General features: G+C 46.4%; 2 protein-coding genes across 8 annotated transcripts in view; one reads left to right on the top strand and one right to left on the bottom strand.

Annotated features, from left to right (window-relative positions):
• Window positions 1-9,994, top strand: part of NASP (nuclear autoantigenic sperm protein) — a 40,382-nt gene extending 30,388 nt beyond the window's left edge. For 2 of the 4 annotated variants that reach the window (XM_082455117.1, XM_082455116.1), the window contains 10 exons: window positions 472-1,458; window positions 5,112-5,191; window positions 5,591-5,676; window positions 5,790-5,863; window positions 6,702-6,890; window positions 7,011-7,177; window positions 7,571-7,627; window positions 7,716-7,793; window positions 8,472-8,600; window positions 9,098-9,286. In XM_082455117.1, coding sequence (XP_082311243.1) covers window positions 472-1,458; window positions 5,112-5,191; window positions 5,591-5,676; window positions 5,790-5,863; window positions 6,702-6,890; window positions 7,011-7,177; window positions 7,571-7,627; window positions 7,716-7,793; window positions 8,472-8,600; window positions 9,098-9,178 — 1,928 coding nt within the window. In that variant the 3' untranslated portion in view covers window positions 9,179-9,286. Of the gene's footprint in view, window positions 1-471; window positions 1,459-5,111; window positions 5,192-5,590; window positions 5,677-5,789; window positions 5,864-6,701; window positions 6,891-7,010; window positions 7,178-7,570; window positions 7,628-7,715; window positions 7,794-8,471; window positions 8,601-9,097 lie in introns of all 4 variants that reach the window. The other 2 variants (XM_082455118.1, XM_082455119.1) reach the window with 2 other exon arrangements.
• A 243-nt stretch (window positions 9,995-10,237) lies between these two features.
• CCDC17 (coiled-coil domain containing 17) lies at window positions 10,238-16,140 on the bottom strand. 4 transcript variants are annotated; one of them, XM_082454518.1, is made up of 13 exons: window positions 14,272-16,140; window positions 14,113-14,187; window positions 13,789-14,011; window positions 13,538-13,700; window positions 13,235-13,318; window positions 13,028-13,146; window positions 12,664-12,780; window positions 12,296-12,441; window positions 12,095-12,192; window positions 11,736-11,939; window positions 11,355-11,565; window positions 11,177-11,287; window positions 10,238-10,875 (listed from the first exon to the last, which is right to left on the bottom strand). In XM_082454518.1, exons 1-13 carry the CDS (start codon window positions 14,443-14,445, stop codon window positions 10,738-10,740), a joined length of 1,863 nt encoding a protein of 620 aa, XP_082310644.1. In that variant the 5' UTR covers window positions 14,446-16,140; the 3' UTR covers window positions 10,238-10,737. The 4 variants fall into 4 exon arrangements, 3 of the variants coding, with proteins under 3 accessions (XP_082310644.1, XP_082310645.1, XP_082310646.1); XR_014261757.1 differs by having other exon boundaries at window positions 10,736-10,875; window positions 11,177-11,283; XM_082454519.1 differs by lacking the exon at window positions 12,664-12,780.
• Window positions 16,141-16,617: the final 477 nt, after the last annotated feature.

The following is a 16,617-nucleotide window of genomic DNA, read 5'->3' as shown; positions in this document are numbered from 1 at the left end:
GTATTAAAACAACCTTAAATATTTTTCTGATGTGAATTTTAAAAAGCTTTGCAGCTCAGTTATTTTAATGGCTGTGCTTTTGGAGCCCTTTTACATTTTTTTGTGTCTAAGAAAATTAAATGTTAATTTCTAATTTGAGTTTGGCTGCTAGAATTTTACATATCAGATGGAGGTCTATATAGTGTTTAGAAGAAAATGTAAAGCTTGGCATCTCTTACCTAACTGATACCAGAATGCTCAAGTAAAATAATATCTAATTTAAGGAGCTTGGGTTTCTTTTGCAGTAAGTTGCTCTGCTAGCTGGGAGTTTCCCTTTGCTTTTCTCAAGGGGGCAGATAATTTGCAGGCCATCTGCTAAAACATAAGCCAGGCTGTTTGAGGGTTTAAAGGGAATGTATTTTTAGTTTCCATTTATGCCTTTATCATTAAACTCGAAGACATGTTTATGCTTCATGTTCTTTAACCATGTAGAGGAAGCAAGGGAAGAGTTGAGAGAACAGGTTTATGACGCCATGGGAGAAAAAGAAGCCAAAAAAACAGAAGACAAGTCACTGGTAAAGCCTGAAACGGATAAAGAACAGGAAACTGATATGGAGAAGGGTGGAAGAGAAGATATGGATATAAGTGAGCCTGCAGGGGAACTACAGGAAAAAGTTGAATCAACTCCAGATCAGTTAACTGAAACCACTAAAGAGGGAAAAGGAACAGCAGCACCAGAAGGACTGAATGAAGCTGAAGTCACTTCTAAGAAGCCAGAACAGGAAACACCAGATGCTGAGGAAGGAAAATCAGTTTCTGGAACTGACGTCCAAGAAGAGTGCAGAGGAAAAGGAGGTCAGGGAGAAGTAATTGTGAGCATAGAGGAGAAACCAAAAGAAGCTTCAGAAGAGCAACCTGTTGTGACTCTAGAAAAGCAGGGCACTGCAGTGGAGATAGAAGCAGTCAAGCCAGTGGATGTGGGTGGGGATGAGCCAAAGGAGCAGGTAGCTGTCTCTGCAAGTGAGCCAGGAAAGGCTGTTCTTGAGCAGTTGGTGGGGCAAGAATTGCCTGCTGCTGAAGAGTCACCAGAGGTGACAGCACAGGCTGCAGAGGCCTCAGCTGCAGAAGCTGGATCAGAAGTCTCTGAGAAGCCTGGGCAGGAGGACCCAGTTCTCCCTAAGGATGGTGCAGTCAACGGACTATCAGCTGCAGGGGATCACACTCCCAGTGAACCGAAGACTGATGCAGAAGGGTGGACAGAAACAAAAGATGTCTCAGGACTAGAGGAGAAGGTCAGGGCAGAGTTGGTTCCTAGCCAGGAGGAGACTAAGCTGTCTACAGAAGAGTCTGAGGCAGCTGGAGATGGGGTTGAGACTAAGGTAGCCCAGGGGGCTACTGAGAAATCCCCTGAAGACAAAGTTAAGATAGCTGCTAATGAAGAAACACAAGACAAAGAAGAACAGATGAAAGAGGGTGAAGGTAACCGGGACATGCAAGAGCTGCAGTGGGTGGAGTACATTCTGGATTTGACTCACTAATCATGGGTAAAAAAGTCAGCCTTCCATTCAGGATTTTCCGTCTGCCTTTGGATTAGGAGAGGGCTAAGTGAAAATGGGGATAGTTTAAGAAGGTGGTGATAAGTTGAGCAAGTTAAAGCAAGTCTTCTTTAGCTGGCTTATAAACTAACGCTTTACTAACTGCAAAATAGGCTTTTCTGTGATATCTGAGACTTGGCTAGCTATCAGTAACTTGTTGTACCATACTAGCCAATAAAGGTGGGTGGGAAGTGGGGTAGATAGGGAAATAGTGGGCTAGGCTGGCAGAGAATGCTGAATGGATGTTCACTTGCATGCCTCTTGATTTTTAAATTTACTGTTCACTTGGTTCCTTTTTCTCTGCTTTAGGAATCAGAATTAGAGCAGTAGAATCCACTGAATTGATACACTTAAGCAGGCATGCCGTTTAAATGAAGGCAGTTAACCCTTGAATGGTCTATCGCCAGAGTGGAAGAACTCTGGTAATCTTTACTTTTAGTCTTCAGTAAGTGTTTAGAGGCTTATTCACATTAGTTAAATTAGCCCCCTCCAAAGATAACAGAAAACCTAACAGTTAAGCCCTCTTGCTGCTTTCCCCCCTCATTTCATGCTTGCTTTGGCTGCTAAACTGAATTTTTTGTTACTTAGAACATTATAAAGTGTGGATGCTTTATATAGTATTATTGGTCTAATTGTGATTCAGTTTCATCAAGATGTATAAGCCTCTAATTAGCAACTCCATAACTGGCACGTCTGACTTGAGTTATACTATCATTTGAGGATTCTACTGTCCATAAGATTTATCTAACGTTGTTATTAATAACCATAGGTATATTCCAATTAATCATTATTACACATATATATTACTTACATAATTGACAGACTACTTCGAGTTCTCTTAAGTTTTAGATGTTCAAAGACCCATTATCAATATGTGTAGCTAATTCTGGTAAACTTCCTTCTACCTATGTGCAGGTCCCTGTACTCCAGCCAGCACAGGCATGGTAACCAGAAGTGAATTGGCTAAATGGTAGAACCATTGGGCTGCTTATTGGGCTTTAGGAGAAGATATCTATGGAAAAAGCACAGAACTGAATTCCTCAATTTAAAAAAACCTCCCATGTCTTAATCTTTAATGATAATTAGCTAGAGTAGTAAAAAGCTCTGCTGGCTCTCTGAAGTTGGAGTTTGAATAATAAGCTACAGTAGAGATGTCATATTTCTCCACAGTTCAAAAACTATTCAATTGAGTCTCACAAGTAACATTGTTAGAGCTCTCTCACATACATTACTTTTGATTCCAAAATACAGTACTGTGTAGTAGGTAGTATTACTCCAGTTATAGTGATAAGGAAGCTGAGGCTTAGGGGTTATGTGACTTGTTTAGGGTCAAACAGTACATCATAGTACTGGAATCTGACCCTAGATCTGATTTGAATGTATTGTTCTTCCCAAGATACCTCACACTGAGGAAGGCAACTTTCATCCCTTCCCTTAACCCACCTCTTGTCAGAAATTTACGTGGTAACACTAGCCTGCAGAAATCTTAAAAGAGGTTTTCTCTTAAAACCTCCATTTCCTGCCATCTCTTGGGCTCTCTATATCCCTAAAAAAAAAAAAAAAAAAAAAAAAAGATAATAAGCCTATTCTTTTCTAATTGTCACCCTAGATATGATTGGTAAGTGAACAAAATTTTAATGTTGTAGGCATAAAGCTTGGCCATGCTCAGATAGACTGTACCGGTCAATTTGTAGTGTTTCCTGACTATCCTTTGGGAATGCTAGAATAACCAGAGAATCAGCAGATTGCCTTTACTTGGCCTTTGAGAGTCATTCTTCTGGTTTGCACAACTCTCTGCCCATACTGTTTTGAAGATGCTACAAGATCAGAGAAATGGTATGTTATAAAACATTGTTTCCCTTTCTCTGAAGGATGGCATACCACAAAAAAGACTCCATTTTCAAAGAAGCTTAGAAAATATTTTAACAGATCTCTCTACTGAGGCCTTCATTGCATTCCTAGTAATATGTGGGTACAGGTTACCAGGTTGGAAAGTGTTATTTTAAAGTAATGGCTTTCTCATTAACCTAGCTCCCTCTCCACCATTCCATGAAGGTAGTGCAGATTCCTCAAGAGAAACCAATATTTTTCTCAGACCATTATAAGAATTTTAATTTAAAAATTTGATGTAAAACTCCAAATAACTAGATATTTTATGCCAAATTAGATGTCAACTTTTAGCATTTTGGTATGAGTGGAACAGATACCAGATAAATAAGAAGAATATAGAATAACAACATTTTGTCAAATTTTCCTACAAATTGGGAAGGTAAGGCGTTTGATTTTTTTAGTATTGTGAGAAATACAAAGATCTGCTTCACCTGTCATATATTCTGGTGGAGGATGGGCTTCATTGTCAGAATCAGTAAAACCACCCATCTAGTCTAACATCAGGGAACTAAGTACACCACTTCGAAATTTGCGCATGGAAAGATAATGGTGTATGGTGGTGTGGGTACTTATTTATATTTCAGGAGCACCAAATTACATAGTCAACAGGAGAAAAGAGAGGCACTTGATAAAACGGGGTTTGTTTGCTGTAGAGGTTAACTGTAATTAGCTTGTAACTTTAACTGGTTCTTAAAGGGCTTTAGTTTGTCCTTATAGGACTTTTCTGTGCCTATTCCCATCCTGAAACAGTATTGTTAGATAAAAGTCCTTTAACCTGACTTCATGGCTCTAAGGCCTAGTTTTTAGTTAGGAGACAATATTTGAGTTTTTCTGCTGGTGTTAAATGCTTAATGAAAGATGGCAGAGATAGGCACATTATACGCATTTCATGAATTGTGAACCCCCCAGAGGTTCACTTGTTAATCACTTGACATTTTGAACCTTAAGTGATGTGTAGAGCTATTTATCAGCAGCCTGTCCTTAACAGGCAGTTAACTTGTGAGTGTTTGTTAATATGGTGAAATATGGTGTTGATATGGCTGGAAATTTTAACATGGTACTGCTCACTCAAATTCTGTACGTGCTAGAGCTGGCTGGAGTGTGTGGCATGCTCATTGGTGAGAGTTGGTAAGGGCTATGCTTTTCCTTCCACAGTTCTGTTGTGGGAAAGCTAGTCTCTTGAGTATTCTTGCTTTGAATGGACTGGAGTAATTTAACTTTTGGTATTTTCTTGGCCTTATTAGTATTAACTGACAATTGGCTTAAAGACCCCAGGAATACTGGCTGAGGCCTCCAACTGATTCTGGTTGAGTAGATGGGAGCTTCTAAGCCCATGAATAAAAGTCAGCTAATCTGCTTTGATCTGAACGGTCCAGGTTGACTTTTAGAAGAGAAACACAGCCTGTTGATCACTGAAGCTCTGAACCATAGACACTATAAGATTATACAATCTAAGTCTGTATTAGACTTGAATTAGACTGTTAACCACTGGCTTTTATTATTTATATCCAGTTCAGATGTTAACTGATTTGGCTTAGTATCTGGCCTGTCCTACCTCAGAATATAGGTTATTTGACAGATGTTTATTGGAATTTTTGACTTGTCAGATCCTTAGTATTCTCAATACTGAAGAATTTTTACTTGCAGAAACGGAGGGCTCAGAAGAGGAGGATAAAGAAAATGACAAGGCTGAAGAAACACCAAATGATTCAATTCTTGAAAACAAGGTGAATGATTTGTTCAGTATCATTGTCTACTTTCTTATTGTGGTACTTTGGTTTACTAGTGTAGGCATGATTATTATAGGTAGCTGTTTCTTGGTTAGGGATTGGGGACCCTTTATTCATGCTGGGAATAGACAGATCCATTTGAACCCAGGGGGTCCTTTCAGTTAGGACATGACCCAACATATCACTGCTAACTATCACTGACATAAGGTGATATGGGGTAGACTTTGTAGGGGTCCATTCTGTAGGTTTAGGGAGAAAAATACGAACTTTGAATCCTATATCAGTCTCTCCCCATCCCACGCCCCCAAGCTATACTAAATTATACATTTAGATTTGTAATCAAATGATGCCTGTCTTGTACTTCTGCCTAATATTAATGATTTGGATATACTTCAGTCTCTTCAAGAAAATGAAGAAGAGGAGATTGGGAACCTAGAGCTTGCCTGGGATATGCTGGATTTAGCAAAGATCATTTTTAAAAGGTAAAACTCTTGGTGCTTCTAGGCTTAGGTTGGGAGCTTGGTGGTTGAAAACAGAAAGCAGTTAGGGGTCGACAGATGCTATTAAGGTTTCTGACCATCTTTCCTTCTTTTAGGCAAGACACGAAGGAAGCTCAGCTTTATGCTGCACAGGCACATCTTAAACTAGGAGAAGTTAGTGTTGAATCTGGTAATACATTTTCCATTTTACTCTCTTCTCTAACACATCCCTTGCCCCTGCCTTAATCTTCCTCTAATTCCTTAAAATCCAGCTCAATTGATCATAAATTGTGGGCAATTAGCTTTAAAAGGACAATAGGTTTTTTGGGTTCTCTATGGGTCCTAGAACAACGAACAGTCTTTTAAATGGTACTCTAACTGAAAGTCTCTCAATAGGGTTGGTTTTTTTTTCTTTTTGGCTGTATCGTGCAGCATGTGGGATCTTAGTTCCCCAGCCAGGGATTGAACCCGTGCCCCCTGCATTGGGAGTGCAGAGTTCTAACCACTGGACCGCCAGGGAAGTCCTTCTCAGGGGTGTTTTTTTTTTTTTTTTTTTAATTTATGGCTGTGTTGGGTCTTCCTTGCTGTGCGCGGCTTTTTCTACTTGGGGTGAGCGGGGGCCACCCTTCGTTGCAGTGTGCGGGCTTCTCATTGCGGTGGCTTCTCTTGTTGCGGAGAAGGGCTCTAGGCACGCGGGCTTCACTAGTTGTGGCTCACAGGCTCTAGAGCGTGGGCTCAGTAGTTGTGGCGCACGGGCTTAGTTGCTCCATGGCATGTGGGATCTTCCTGGACCAGGGCTCAAACCCGTGTCCCCTGCATTGGCAGGCAGATTCTTAACCACTGCGCCACCAGGGAAGCACCTCAGTAGGTTTTTAAAAGTCATTTTGATGGTTTTTAGTCAAGGGTCCTGGAGATGCTACAAAGAAAAATGAAATATAAGATGGGAGCACATTCCTGCAGCATGGTCTGAAATTTTAGAAGTACTATATATTAAATGTCCATTTGCTTGCTGTTTTTCTCTTCGTTAGAGAATTACATCCAAGCTGTGGAGGAGTTCCAGGCTTGCCTAAACCTGCAGGAGCAGTACCTGGAAGCCCATGATCGGCTCCTTGCAGAGACCCACTACCAGCTGGGCTTGGCCTATGGGTACAACTGTCAGTATGATGAAGCAGTGGCACAGTTCAGCAAATCTATTGAAGTCATTGAGAAGAGAATGGGTGAGTAAGCATCAGCTGTTTCCACAGTGATTTTGATGGATCCAGTATTGACAGTTTAAAAAAAAAAAAAGGCTTCTTTTGTGTTATCTATTACTGATCACTTCAGCCTGTTCTTCCTAGCTGTACTTAATGAGCATATGAAGGAGGCCGAAGGATCACCTATTGAATATGAGAAAGAAATTGAGGAGCTGAAGGAGCTGCTACCTGAAATTAGAGAGAAGATAGAAGATGCAAAGGAGTCCCAGCGTAGTGGGAATGTAGCTGAATTGGCTCTGAAAGCAACTCTGGTTCGTTTGGTTTCCTTTTGAAGTTTTGATAATAGTATATTCGATATTGTTGAAGGCCCTTTATCATGGTATTAGCGTGCCATTTGCTTAGGAATTTTACTTATGACTTGGTTTCCAGGGAGTTGGAGGTCAGAGGGAATGTGAGAACTCATATACTGTTTCTCTCAAATAGTAAAAATGCTTAAGACAATATGCTCTGGAGCCAGACTGTGTGGGTTTGAATTCTGTCTCAGCTACTTACTATGTGTGACCACGGGTATGAGTAGAGGAGGTGAGTGATGTTGCTACTGTATGGTGGCCACTAGTATTTGAGGTCTTAAACAGTTGCTTGTAGGTGGGTGACCTGGTGGGCTCTAGCCTGGGACCCACTTGGGTTTGTCATCTCTCAAACAGGTGGAGAGCTCTACTTCAGGTTTCACGCCTAGTGGAGGAGGCTCTTCAGTCTCCATGGTGGGTATTCAGGTGGTTTTTGTCACTTAATATTAGACCTCAGTGTTTGTCTAGGAGTACATTGCTAACGAAGGTTTCTTATTGCCAGATCGCCTGTAGAAAGCCAGCAGATGGTGCTTCCTCATCAAATTGTGTGACTGATATTTCTCACCTTGTCAGAAAGAAGGTAAATCTATATGTGGTCATTTCTTTTCTGTCTTCTTCTCACTCTGCATTTTTTTTCCCTCCAATGACACATGAGGACTACCTTTTCTATAAACACCCCTCATACTAGGTGCAATAAGACATTCGTTTTGCAAAAACGGGTGAGGATTTGAATGAAGATCGGTCTTGAGTGAATATGTCTTCTAGCAAAACTTTCCTGGTTTTTAGCCCAAGGGCTATCAGGAAAGGTGATGAGGAGCACTGGTCAGATCAGCCCATCTTGGGAAGCTGGCAGGTTTACAGTACTCATTCAGCAGCAGATCTCTTGATACTTAAACTTGTGTGAGTCTGCCTTCTGCCTGTTGCAGTAATTTTTTTCTCTTGTGGAAGAGCCTGAACTCTTGCTTTGTTTCCTGACTCAAATGTAGGAATTCAAATTTGTGGGTTGGTTACTGTTCAGATCTATTCCTCATCCCCACCCCACTCTTCCATTAGAGAGGCTGACTTGGTATGTTTGGGCAGACCAATCTATTTCTGCAGAGGACAGGTTGTGGCTAGGGAGACCCTTAGAGCTGTGAATCCTGGTGTTGGGATCTTTGCACCATAGGGAAGAGGGGGGTGTTAAGGAATTGTTTTACAGTTGTCCTTTTGAAAACATTAAGCACACTTGTGAAGCCTTCACAATTAATTATATCTTTAGAGAAAACCAGAGGAAGAGAGCCCCCGGAAAGATGATGCAAAGAAAGCCAAACAAGAGCCGGAGGTGAATGGAGGCAGTGGGGATGCTGTCTCCAGTGGAACTGAAGTTTCGGAAAACATGGAGGAGGAGGTGGGCAGTTAAGCAGGGTTTGGACACTTGCCTCATTTCCCCTTGTTGTCAGGGCCTGGGGAAACAAGTCCTGCTAAGTGCATGTTCCCCAACTTGAGCCTGTTTGGATTACTTGAGTGCAACCCTCATAAAAACAATGAGGTCATACAGGAAACAGTTTGGTTACAAAATATAGGGCGTCTCATTGACAAATGGAACCTATATACATACCACCGGTCCCACTCTAATGAATGTATGAGAAGACACTTAATTGGCAAGACCATTCAGTCTTTTTTTGCTCCTCTTTCTAACATATGAACACTGGCTCTGTCAGCCCTGTTACAGAGAATTTAGGAAATGGCCTTATATCTTGTGGTCATTGCCCTTTTAGTGTAGAGAGCGAAGCAAAATTTAAGGGACCTGTGTTTATTTCCTCTGACTGAGGCCTGCTCAGTTGTGTAAGAAAGAATGGCTTAAAGTAGGGTCACTTATGCCCAGGCTCCCTGTTTATCTTCCAGGCTGAGAATCAGGCTGAAAGCCGGGCAGCAGTGGAGGGGACAGTGGAGGCTGGAGCTACAGTTGAAAGCACTGCATGTTAAGAGAGGGAGCAGAGCCTTCCTCCCAATGGAAAGTGTTTTTGTATATAATGTATTTTTTCACTTTTGGGGGATTCTTTTTGTATAACTTCAATAAAGATTGTAAGCAAAGGTTGAGGCTTTGATGATTTTTTTTTCCCCCCTTAAATATTGGCTAAATGTGTGCCTTGGAGCACTCCGGGTTTTATATGGTGGCCAAAGGTTTTTGTGGGTTTTTGTTTCCTCCTCTGTGCCGATCTCTGTGTTGGAAGTTCTAAACCAGATTCCTGTCTGTCTAATGTGGAGGTGATGAAATCAAGTGTGGCTGTAGGCCCTTATCTTCCAATGGTGCTATATTTTTTCCATCATAAATACTCTGAACCCAGCTGTCTTGCGAACTTTGAATGGTGCTCTCCCTGGACAGGGGCTATAAAAGACGTGGTGAAGATCTTGCTCTTTGGTGCTGATACTGTTTGATGGACTTTGACTGTGAACTGATAACAGCTTCTAAGCCAGGCCTTAGGTGGCACCTGTCTTATCCACCTGTCTCCAACTGGGGCCATAATCCTGTCCTGGAAAAAAGAACTGAAGAAAACTTGGGGCTGGGGAGCGGGGAGTGATCCTTGAGGAAACTGGTGTGCTAATTGTAGAAAATTGAGCTTTCTGGTTTGAAAGTGACTAAAGGAGTGATTGACTGATGGACACTCTGGATGTGGTTGGAAGAAAGAATCTGTGGGGAGAACTGGCTGGTTGAGTTATATTTGTTATAACAAAATATCAACAGTTGGAATTGTTACTTGTCCACAGTTTTGACTTCTTAAATAAAGATGCTAAAAAGCTCTTGGTTTCTGGACTTGTGTTTAAAGATCTTAGAGTGGGATCCTGGGCTGCCTGGAGCGTTTCAGTGGGATGTGGGGTTGAAAGGTGGATAATGGCTCAGCAATTCTGGCTGCCCAGCGTAATTGACTACCAGGCCTTTGACCTTTGGCTGACACTGGGGTCTAGGGCCATGCCCAATATAACAATTCAGGTTTCACTTGTGACCATCCCCGCTGCCGGCAACTTGGGAGGAACATGACTGGGTTGTCTTTCTGTAAGTATATACGGCTACAGGAGCTCCCTGTTTCATGGTGAGCTTGAGAACCTGGAAGGCTTCCTGGACGATGTCCTGAAGAAGCTTGGATTTGGATAAAGAAGTGGGCGGTAAGATGCTTTAGCAAAAAAAACAGGAATGAGTTCATCAAGTTCCTTTAGCTGGATGAAAGACTGTCTTGAAGTCACTTTTCAGAGAATTTTCTTATATGCCAGGCAATACTGTAAATACCTGACATACCTGTTTAATCCTCACATCAGTCTTTTTTACAAAAGGATAAGAAAGGCCAAGTACTTGTGGAAGGTGGTAGAGCTGTGATTGGAGCTCACGTTATGTGTTCACATCTGTATTTCCTTCCAGACCCTCTGTCAGAACACGGAGTAGTAAAGCTGCAGATGGGAGAACAGGCCTCAGTCTAGGCCCCAGTCCTGTGCCTGTGAAGCTACTCATACGCCCATTCTTCTGGACTCAGAAAGCCAGTGGGGGTGGGTCAAAGCTGTGCTGAGGGCCCAAACCCTCCTCTCTGTGCTTGACTCTGCCGCTGGTGGGGGTCTTCAGGAGGAGGGGGGTCAACAAAGCCAGCTGTTGGGGCCAGGGAGCTGGCCTCCAGTGAAGATGAGTTGGGCACCTGTGGAACAAGGAGAAGGTAGATCTTTAGCAAAAGGTTTATGTAGAGGTTAACAGCACAGGTTCTGGCATCAGACCACCTTAGAGTCAACTGCTTACTGTGAACCAAGTTAACCTTGTGCTCTGATTTTCTTATTTGTTTACACAGTAGTACATAGCGAATAGGATATGTGAGGGTCACATGAGTTAATCCACAGAAAACATTTAGTAGTGGGTTGGCACATACATAGCGGTCAACAAATGCTGGTTATTAACCACATCAGCCACACCTGTGAGGTCCCCAGCTATAGTTGGGCCCTCACCAGAGGTGGGTACTGGTACTCGTGGGCACTTGCTGGATTGATCTCTGCCAGTGTCTGGACATCTGCATCTCTTGCATTCACCAGCCGCAGAAAGAGCTCGGCCTGACCTACCTGGGAAGAGGTGAAATGGTACTGCATCTGTACTGTGGAGGACCCAGTCCCCATCCTCCACACTCACCTGGGGAATCCCATTCAGCTGCCCAAGGCTAAGGCTGGGGTCCACAGGAAGGGTCCGAAGTGGGAGACGCCAACGACCACTTAGCACCCTCTGATCCCGGTCAAATAGCACCAGTGAGGCCCAGGCTTTTGGCTGTGGTGCCTTAGCCCATGCCAGCCCCTGCCAGGCCTGCAGCTCACAGACCAAGGATACTGATGGTGAGGGTGGTAGTCTAGAGCAACCAAAAACAGGTGTCAAGAGCCAGAAGTGGCTCTGCTCCCTTCCTAGGACTTGGCCCTCAGGGCCAGTGGCCCTGTATACAGATGAGAAAATGTAGCAGAATGAGGGACAAGCCTCAATTGCGGCAAAAAGCACCAACATCATAAATCCCCACCTACTGACCTGGGTATAGGCTGCCTGCTGGCAAGGATGGCACAGTTGCCCATGGGCCCAGGAGCTGGAGGTGGGGGCAAGCAAAGGGCTGGGGGCAACGCTGTGGTCCCTCCTGTATCCTGTCCATCTCGGGCCAAGCCAGTCATTAGTTGCACCCAAATCCAAGAAGCCTCAAGGCCCCGCAGGAAGTCATAGAAAATGACAAGGCCAGCCCTAGGAAACACAGGCCTTAAGTGCACACACACCCAAGTCCTCTCACCCTCCCAACCCCCAGCCAGTCCCCCCACCCTAGCTGGCCCTAGTGGGTCTCTTTAACCAGCAGTGGTGACCAAGTCACAGAGGATGTCAAAGGAGGGAGCAGGCCTCACCCAGGGTCGTAGGGTGCAGGGCCCAGAACGTCAGTTGTGGGCAGGAGGAAGTGTGGATCCAGGCCCAGGTTCCTGGTCATGGTTCCAGAAAGCTGCGACTGCAGGGGAAGAGTCAATTCCTCCAGAAAGCCTCCTAGGTGTTCTATGCTCCCCCAACCACACAGAGCAGAACTGCCCCTGTCCCAACCCCTGGGTCCTCACAGCCTTTTCAGCGCCACCCAAGAATAGGATGCCTGTGGAGTGTGGAAGCGGCGGCAGCGGGGGAGCCACTGGAGGCGGGAGCCTTGGGGGATCTTCCCTCCTCAGGCATGGGCTGGGATTGACCACAAGTCTCGGCTCCTCGTGCCCTAGGTGCAGGGGAAGAGTAGGGCGCCCTTGAGCAGGACGCGGCAAGTAACTGGGCTGAGGTACCCTTCCCCCAAGAGCCAGACACCTGGAGATCGGCATGGACACGGACTGATGGGGCTCAGACACAGGTCTTATTCCCCGTGCATGGTGCCTCTAACCCCTTCCTCTGAGCCTGGCCTGCTGGGGAGGGCTAGGCGGGGTGGAATTGGGTGCTCACTGACCCCAGGGCACCCGGCCTGCACCCCTCTGCGTCTGCAAAGCCAGGATTTCTGCCTCCAGGCGCCGATTTTCAGCCTCCACTGCTAGAAGCTCCTTGAATGCGGCACCTGCCTGTCTTCCTGCGATTGAACAAGTTTGACCTGTCACCTCTGACAACTGGTGACCAGCTGCTCTGAGCAGCTCTCCAGCCTTAGGACTCTCTGGACAAGGCTGGACTTGTCGGCTAACATTCCAGGCACCCCCGCAAAGACAGGTGTTCTACTTCGGGTTTTTGCTCAAGTGGTTCCCAAGCCAAAGACGTCCTCCCTCATCGCCCTTTTCTCTCCCCAGGGCTAAGGCCCTCCTGGCTGGCCCCCTCATGTTCACCCCTGCGGGTCCGCGACCGCCGAAGCTCCAGAGCTGACGCCTCCACTTGTAACTGCCATATCCAGCCCAGAACGCCGGTGTCCCGGCCCCCGCCTCGAATGTAGGCCTCACGCAGGGCCCTAGGGAGTAGGGGACAAGAAGGCAGAAGCGTTTTTCCCGGATCGATCAGCGCTTTGCCCCGTGCCCGCCTCGGGGCTCGGATCTTACCCGATCTCCGCAGCCAGAGTCCCTGGGTTTGCCTGTAGCACTGGACCACAGAGTTCTGCCTCTCTTAAGGCGTTCAGCCGGGTCCTGGGGTGGAGGACGGCCGGCGCGGGGGCGGAATCAAGAACCTAGACCCAGGGCCTCCGGCAGCGCCGCCCCTTCCCGACCTCACTCGCGCGGCCTTCCAGCCGCGACCGGGCGCATACCTCGCGCGTCCAGCCGGGCCAGGCCCCGCCCCCCGCTCCGGCCCCGCCCCCCCGCCAGCCGGTGACGCGGAACTCCTGGGATCCGGCTCGTCGGCCTCACCCGGGGTTGGCCTGTAGCTGCTGAACGTGCGCCCCTAACTCCTCTAGAGCACCCCGCGTTCGCCCGGCCTCTGCCCGGAGTTCTCGGAGCTCCCGCTCCAGGCTGAATATGCGTGATTTCCCGTCCCGGGTCCAAGCCAAACCTTGGAGGTGCCGGCTCAGTTCTGAGGGGGTAAGAGATCAAATCAGAACGGGTCGGGCGACCTCAAGCCAAGGGGGAGGGTGGGCCCTTGTCCCCCTCTTTTCCCTTACCCTCGCCGCGTCGCTCGAGGGCACAGCTCTGTGCCTTGGTCTCTGCCAAGCGCCTTGCGCGAGTCCGGTGCAGCGCCCGCAGCCGCTCGCCGGGGCTCCCAGCAGCCTCGTAGTTGGGACCCTGAGTCGGTGCCTCTGACCGCCTCCAGGGCCCCTGTGACCCGCTGGGGACCTCTGTTATGCTGGGTCGCATTTCCTGCAGATACAGCCGCAGCCGCTGCACCTGGAGGTAACAGTAACCCGCAATCTCTATGTTGGGGTAATCTGACCCACACGTGATCTATAGGTTTGGGGGGGATGCTCAGTGGGGCAATCCAGGTGTACCTCATCTGTTAGCCTCTTCAGAGCCGATTTGCTGGCCTCCTGGTCTGGGAGGCCCTGGTGTTCTTGTGGCACAACCTGGGTACAGGGTGTGGGGTGAGGAATCCTCTGAGAGTTGCAATCACTTCAGTACCCTCTCATGGCCATGGAGGAGGCCCTTACCCTGGGTACCCGTGGTTCAGTGGCTACTGGGGGCTGTTCTCCAACTGTCAGCTCCCGGGGCTGACGGCCAATGCAGAAGCGCTGAGTGTGGGTGGCCAGCAGGGCCCAGGAACGGAAAACCATGTCACAGGACCCACAGGGCAGGAGCCCTGGTTCCCTGGAGTGGGAGGCCATGGGATGGGACTCCTTTCCTGATACCAGCCAAGACCTGCAGAAGACAGGACAGAGGGGCAGAGGAAAGGGAAAGGAGGATGAAACAGCCAAAGGCAGAGAGGAAAGGCCAGGCTTACCGGGTCAAGTTTATGTTTGGGGAGGAGCTAAAGCTCCCTGGGCAACAACCTCAGGTCTGGGCAGGTCTGGAGAGTGAGCAGGAAGGCTTGGTCACCTTAGGGAGGAGCCCCTGGCTTGAAAAAGATGTCATGAAATCTGTTCCACCTCATTGCATGAGTATGGGCAAGTCTCTAACACCACACCTTGGTTTTCTTGCCTATATTAATAAAGGGGAGCAAAGAGCTGCCTCCTAAACTAGCTGAGCCCATATCACATACTCCGTCTTGGTTATTTAATAGCCTCTGGCAGGGAGGTGTCATCTTGTTCGTTCTAGTTTTGCCCAACTGGACGTAACCCAAGTTAGTGTCATTCTCCATTCCAAGGAATACCTGAGAGAGGAGGCATTCTGCCTGGAAACCATGTCTTTCCCGTAGACTAAAAGCTTTTCCTTGCACGGTGCCTCTCTGGAAGTAACATCTTTTGCATAACCAAGTCACACCAAGGCTCCCTAACTCCTAGTTCCTGCCCCTAGGCGCCGCCCTGCCGCCCCCCCAAGATAATCAACACAGCCGAAGGAATGAAAGTTCTGGGAGAACACAATGAATCAGCAGAGGGAATCAAATACAGAAAGGTAGCTCTTCACTCAGGACTAGCCAGTGGCCACACAGGCCCCGTTCCTGCTGACCAGATTTCCCTGCCACCCCCCCAAATATATGAATCCAACAGACGCAGGAGCTCTGACCTAGCCCCATGTTTCTAAACAAGGCAGGTAGTGGTGCCCCCGCTCCCAGGTATGTTAAGGCCAAGCTATGACTAGCAGCAGGTTACAAAGTGTTTCAAAGTATGTAATCTCAATTGTCCAGCTCAATTCCAAGTGGAAAAGAGGTACATTTTTAGAAATTTGTTCTGAGAAAGCTACTAAGTGGCAAGCCGAAGACCAAACATACAGGATATCTCTATGTCAACCTACTTCTCATTTCCAGTTTATAGTTCATTTTATAGTATTTCATTGATCCTATGATGCATTTTTTCATATTTTAACACTAAAATCAGGATTCACAATTAATGGAGTGTCGTAACTGTCAAGTTTTCTTATTAGTACATAAAGTGTCTTAAAATAGATATACTCAATGAAATATGATATAGTTCTTTCTGTTCTATCTCAACCACCATTTCCACAGTTCACATGTGGACTGCTTATACTACTAGCAGGAGAGACTACAGTACGTTATGGCACATAAGGTCTCTGCCTTCCTAGCCTTCAGAATCTAGCAATTATCATGCTGGTTTCTCTACCTCTAGTCTCTACCCCTTCTGGAGCCTACACTACAAGTTAGTTTTACCCTTCTAACAAGTGGTCAGGCCTGTTACTCCTTTGCTTGTCTCCCATTACAGCATGATCTCGGACCTCTATATCCACTAGGGACCATGTGCTGTAGGGCTGGCCGAAGAGTGCCAGTATCAGTATCTGTTGTTTAGTTTAACTTCTAATTGTCCATCAGATCTTGGCCTAAGGTTCCATTTTTTATGTAACCCTACTGAGCTGGATGCTCCTTGCATTCCCAGGGCCTTGCACAATGCCCGGGACACGCTATGTTCTTTTTTTTTTTTTTTTTTTAATACATTTATTTTATTTTATTTTATTTTATTTATTTATTGGCTACTTTGGGTCTTTGTTGCTGTAAGGCGAGCGGGGGCTACTCTTCGTTGTGGTGCGTGGGCTTCTCTTGTTGCGGTGGTGGCTTCTCTTGTTGCGGAGCACACGTTCTAGGCGTGTGGGCTTCAGTAGTTGTGGATCGCAGGCTCTAGAGCGCAGACTCAGTAGTTGTGGCACTCAGGCTTAGTTGCTCTGCGGCATGTGGGATCTTCCTGGACTAGGGCTTGAACCCATGTCCCCTGCATTGGCAGGTGGATTCTTAACCACTGCGCCACCAGGGAAGCCCAACGCTATGTTCTTATTTAGCAGAAAAATTGAGGCACAGACTTCCTTAAAGTAGGAACACTGGTAAATACATGGGCACTGAAAAACAGTTTCAGAAAGGAAACTTGGGTTTCTGATTTTATTACTGGTAGTTT

Source organism: Balaenoptera physalus (assembly GCF_965194825.1).
Source record: "Balaenoptera physalus genome assembly, chromosome: 1".
NCBI lineage: Eukaryota > Metazoa > Chordata > Mammalia > Artiodactyla > Balaenopteridae > Balaenoptera > Balaenoptera physalus.
The sequence above is the reverse complement of the archived record's forward strand: the minus strand, read 5'-3'. Positions and strand labels throughout refer to the sequence as shown.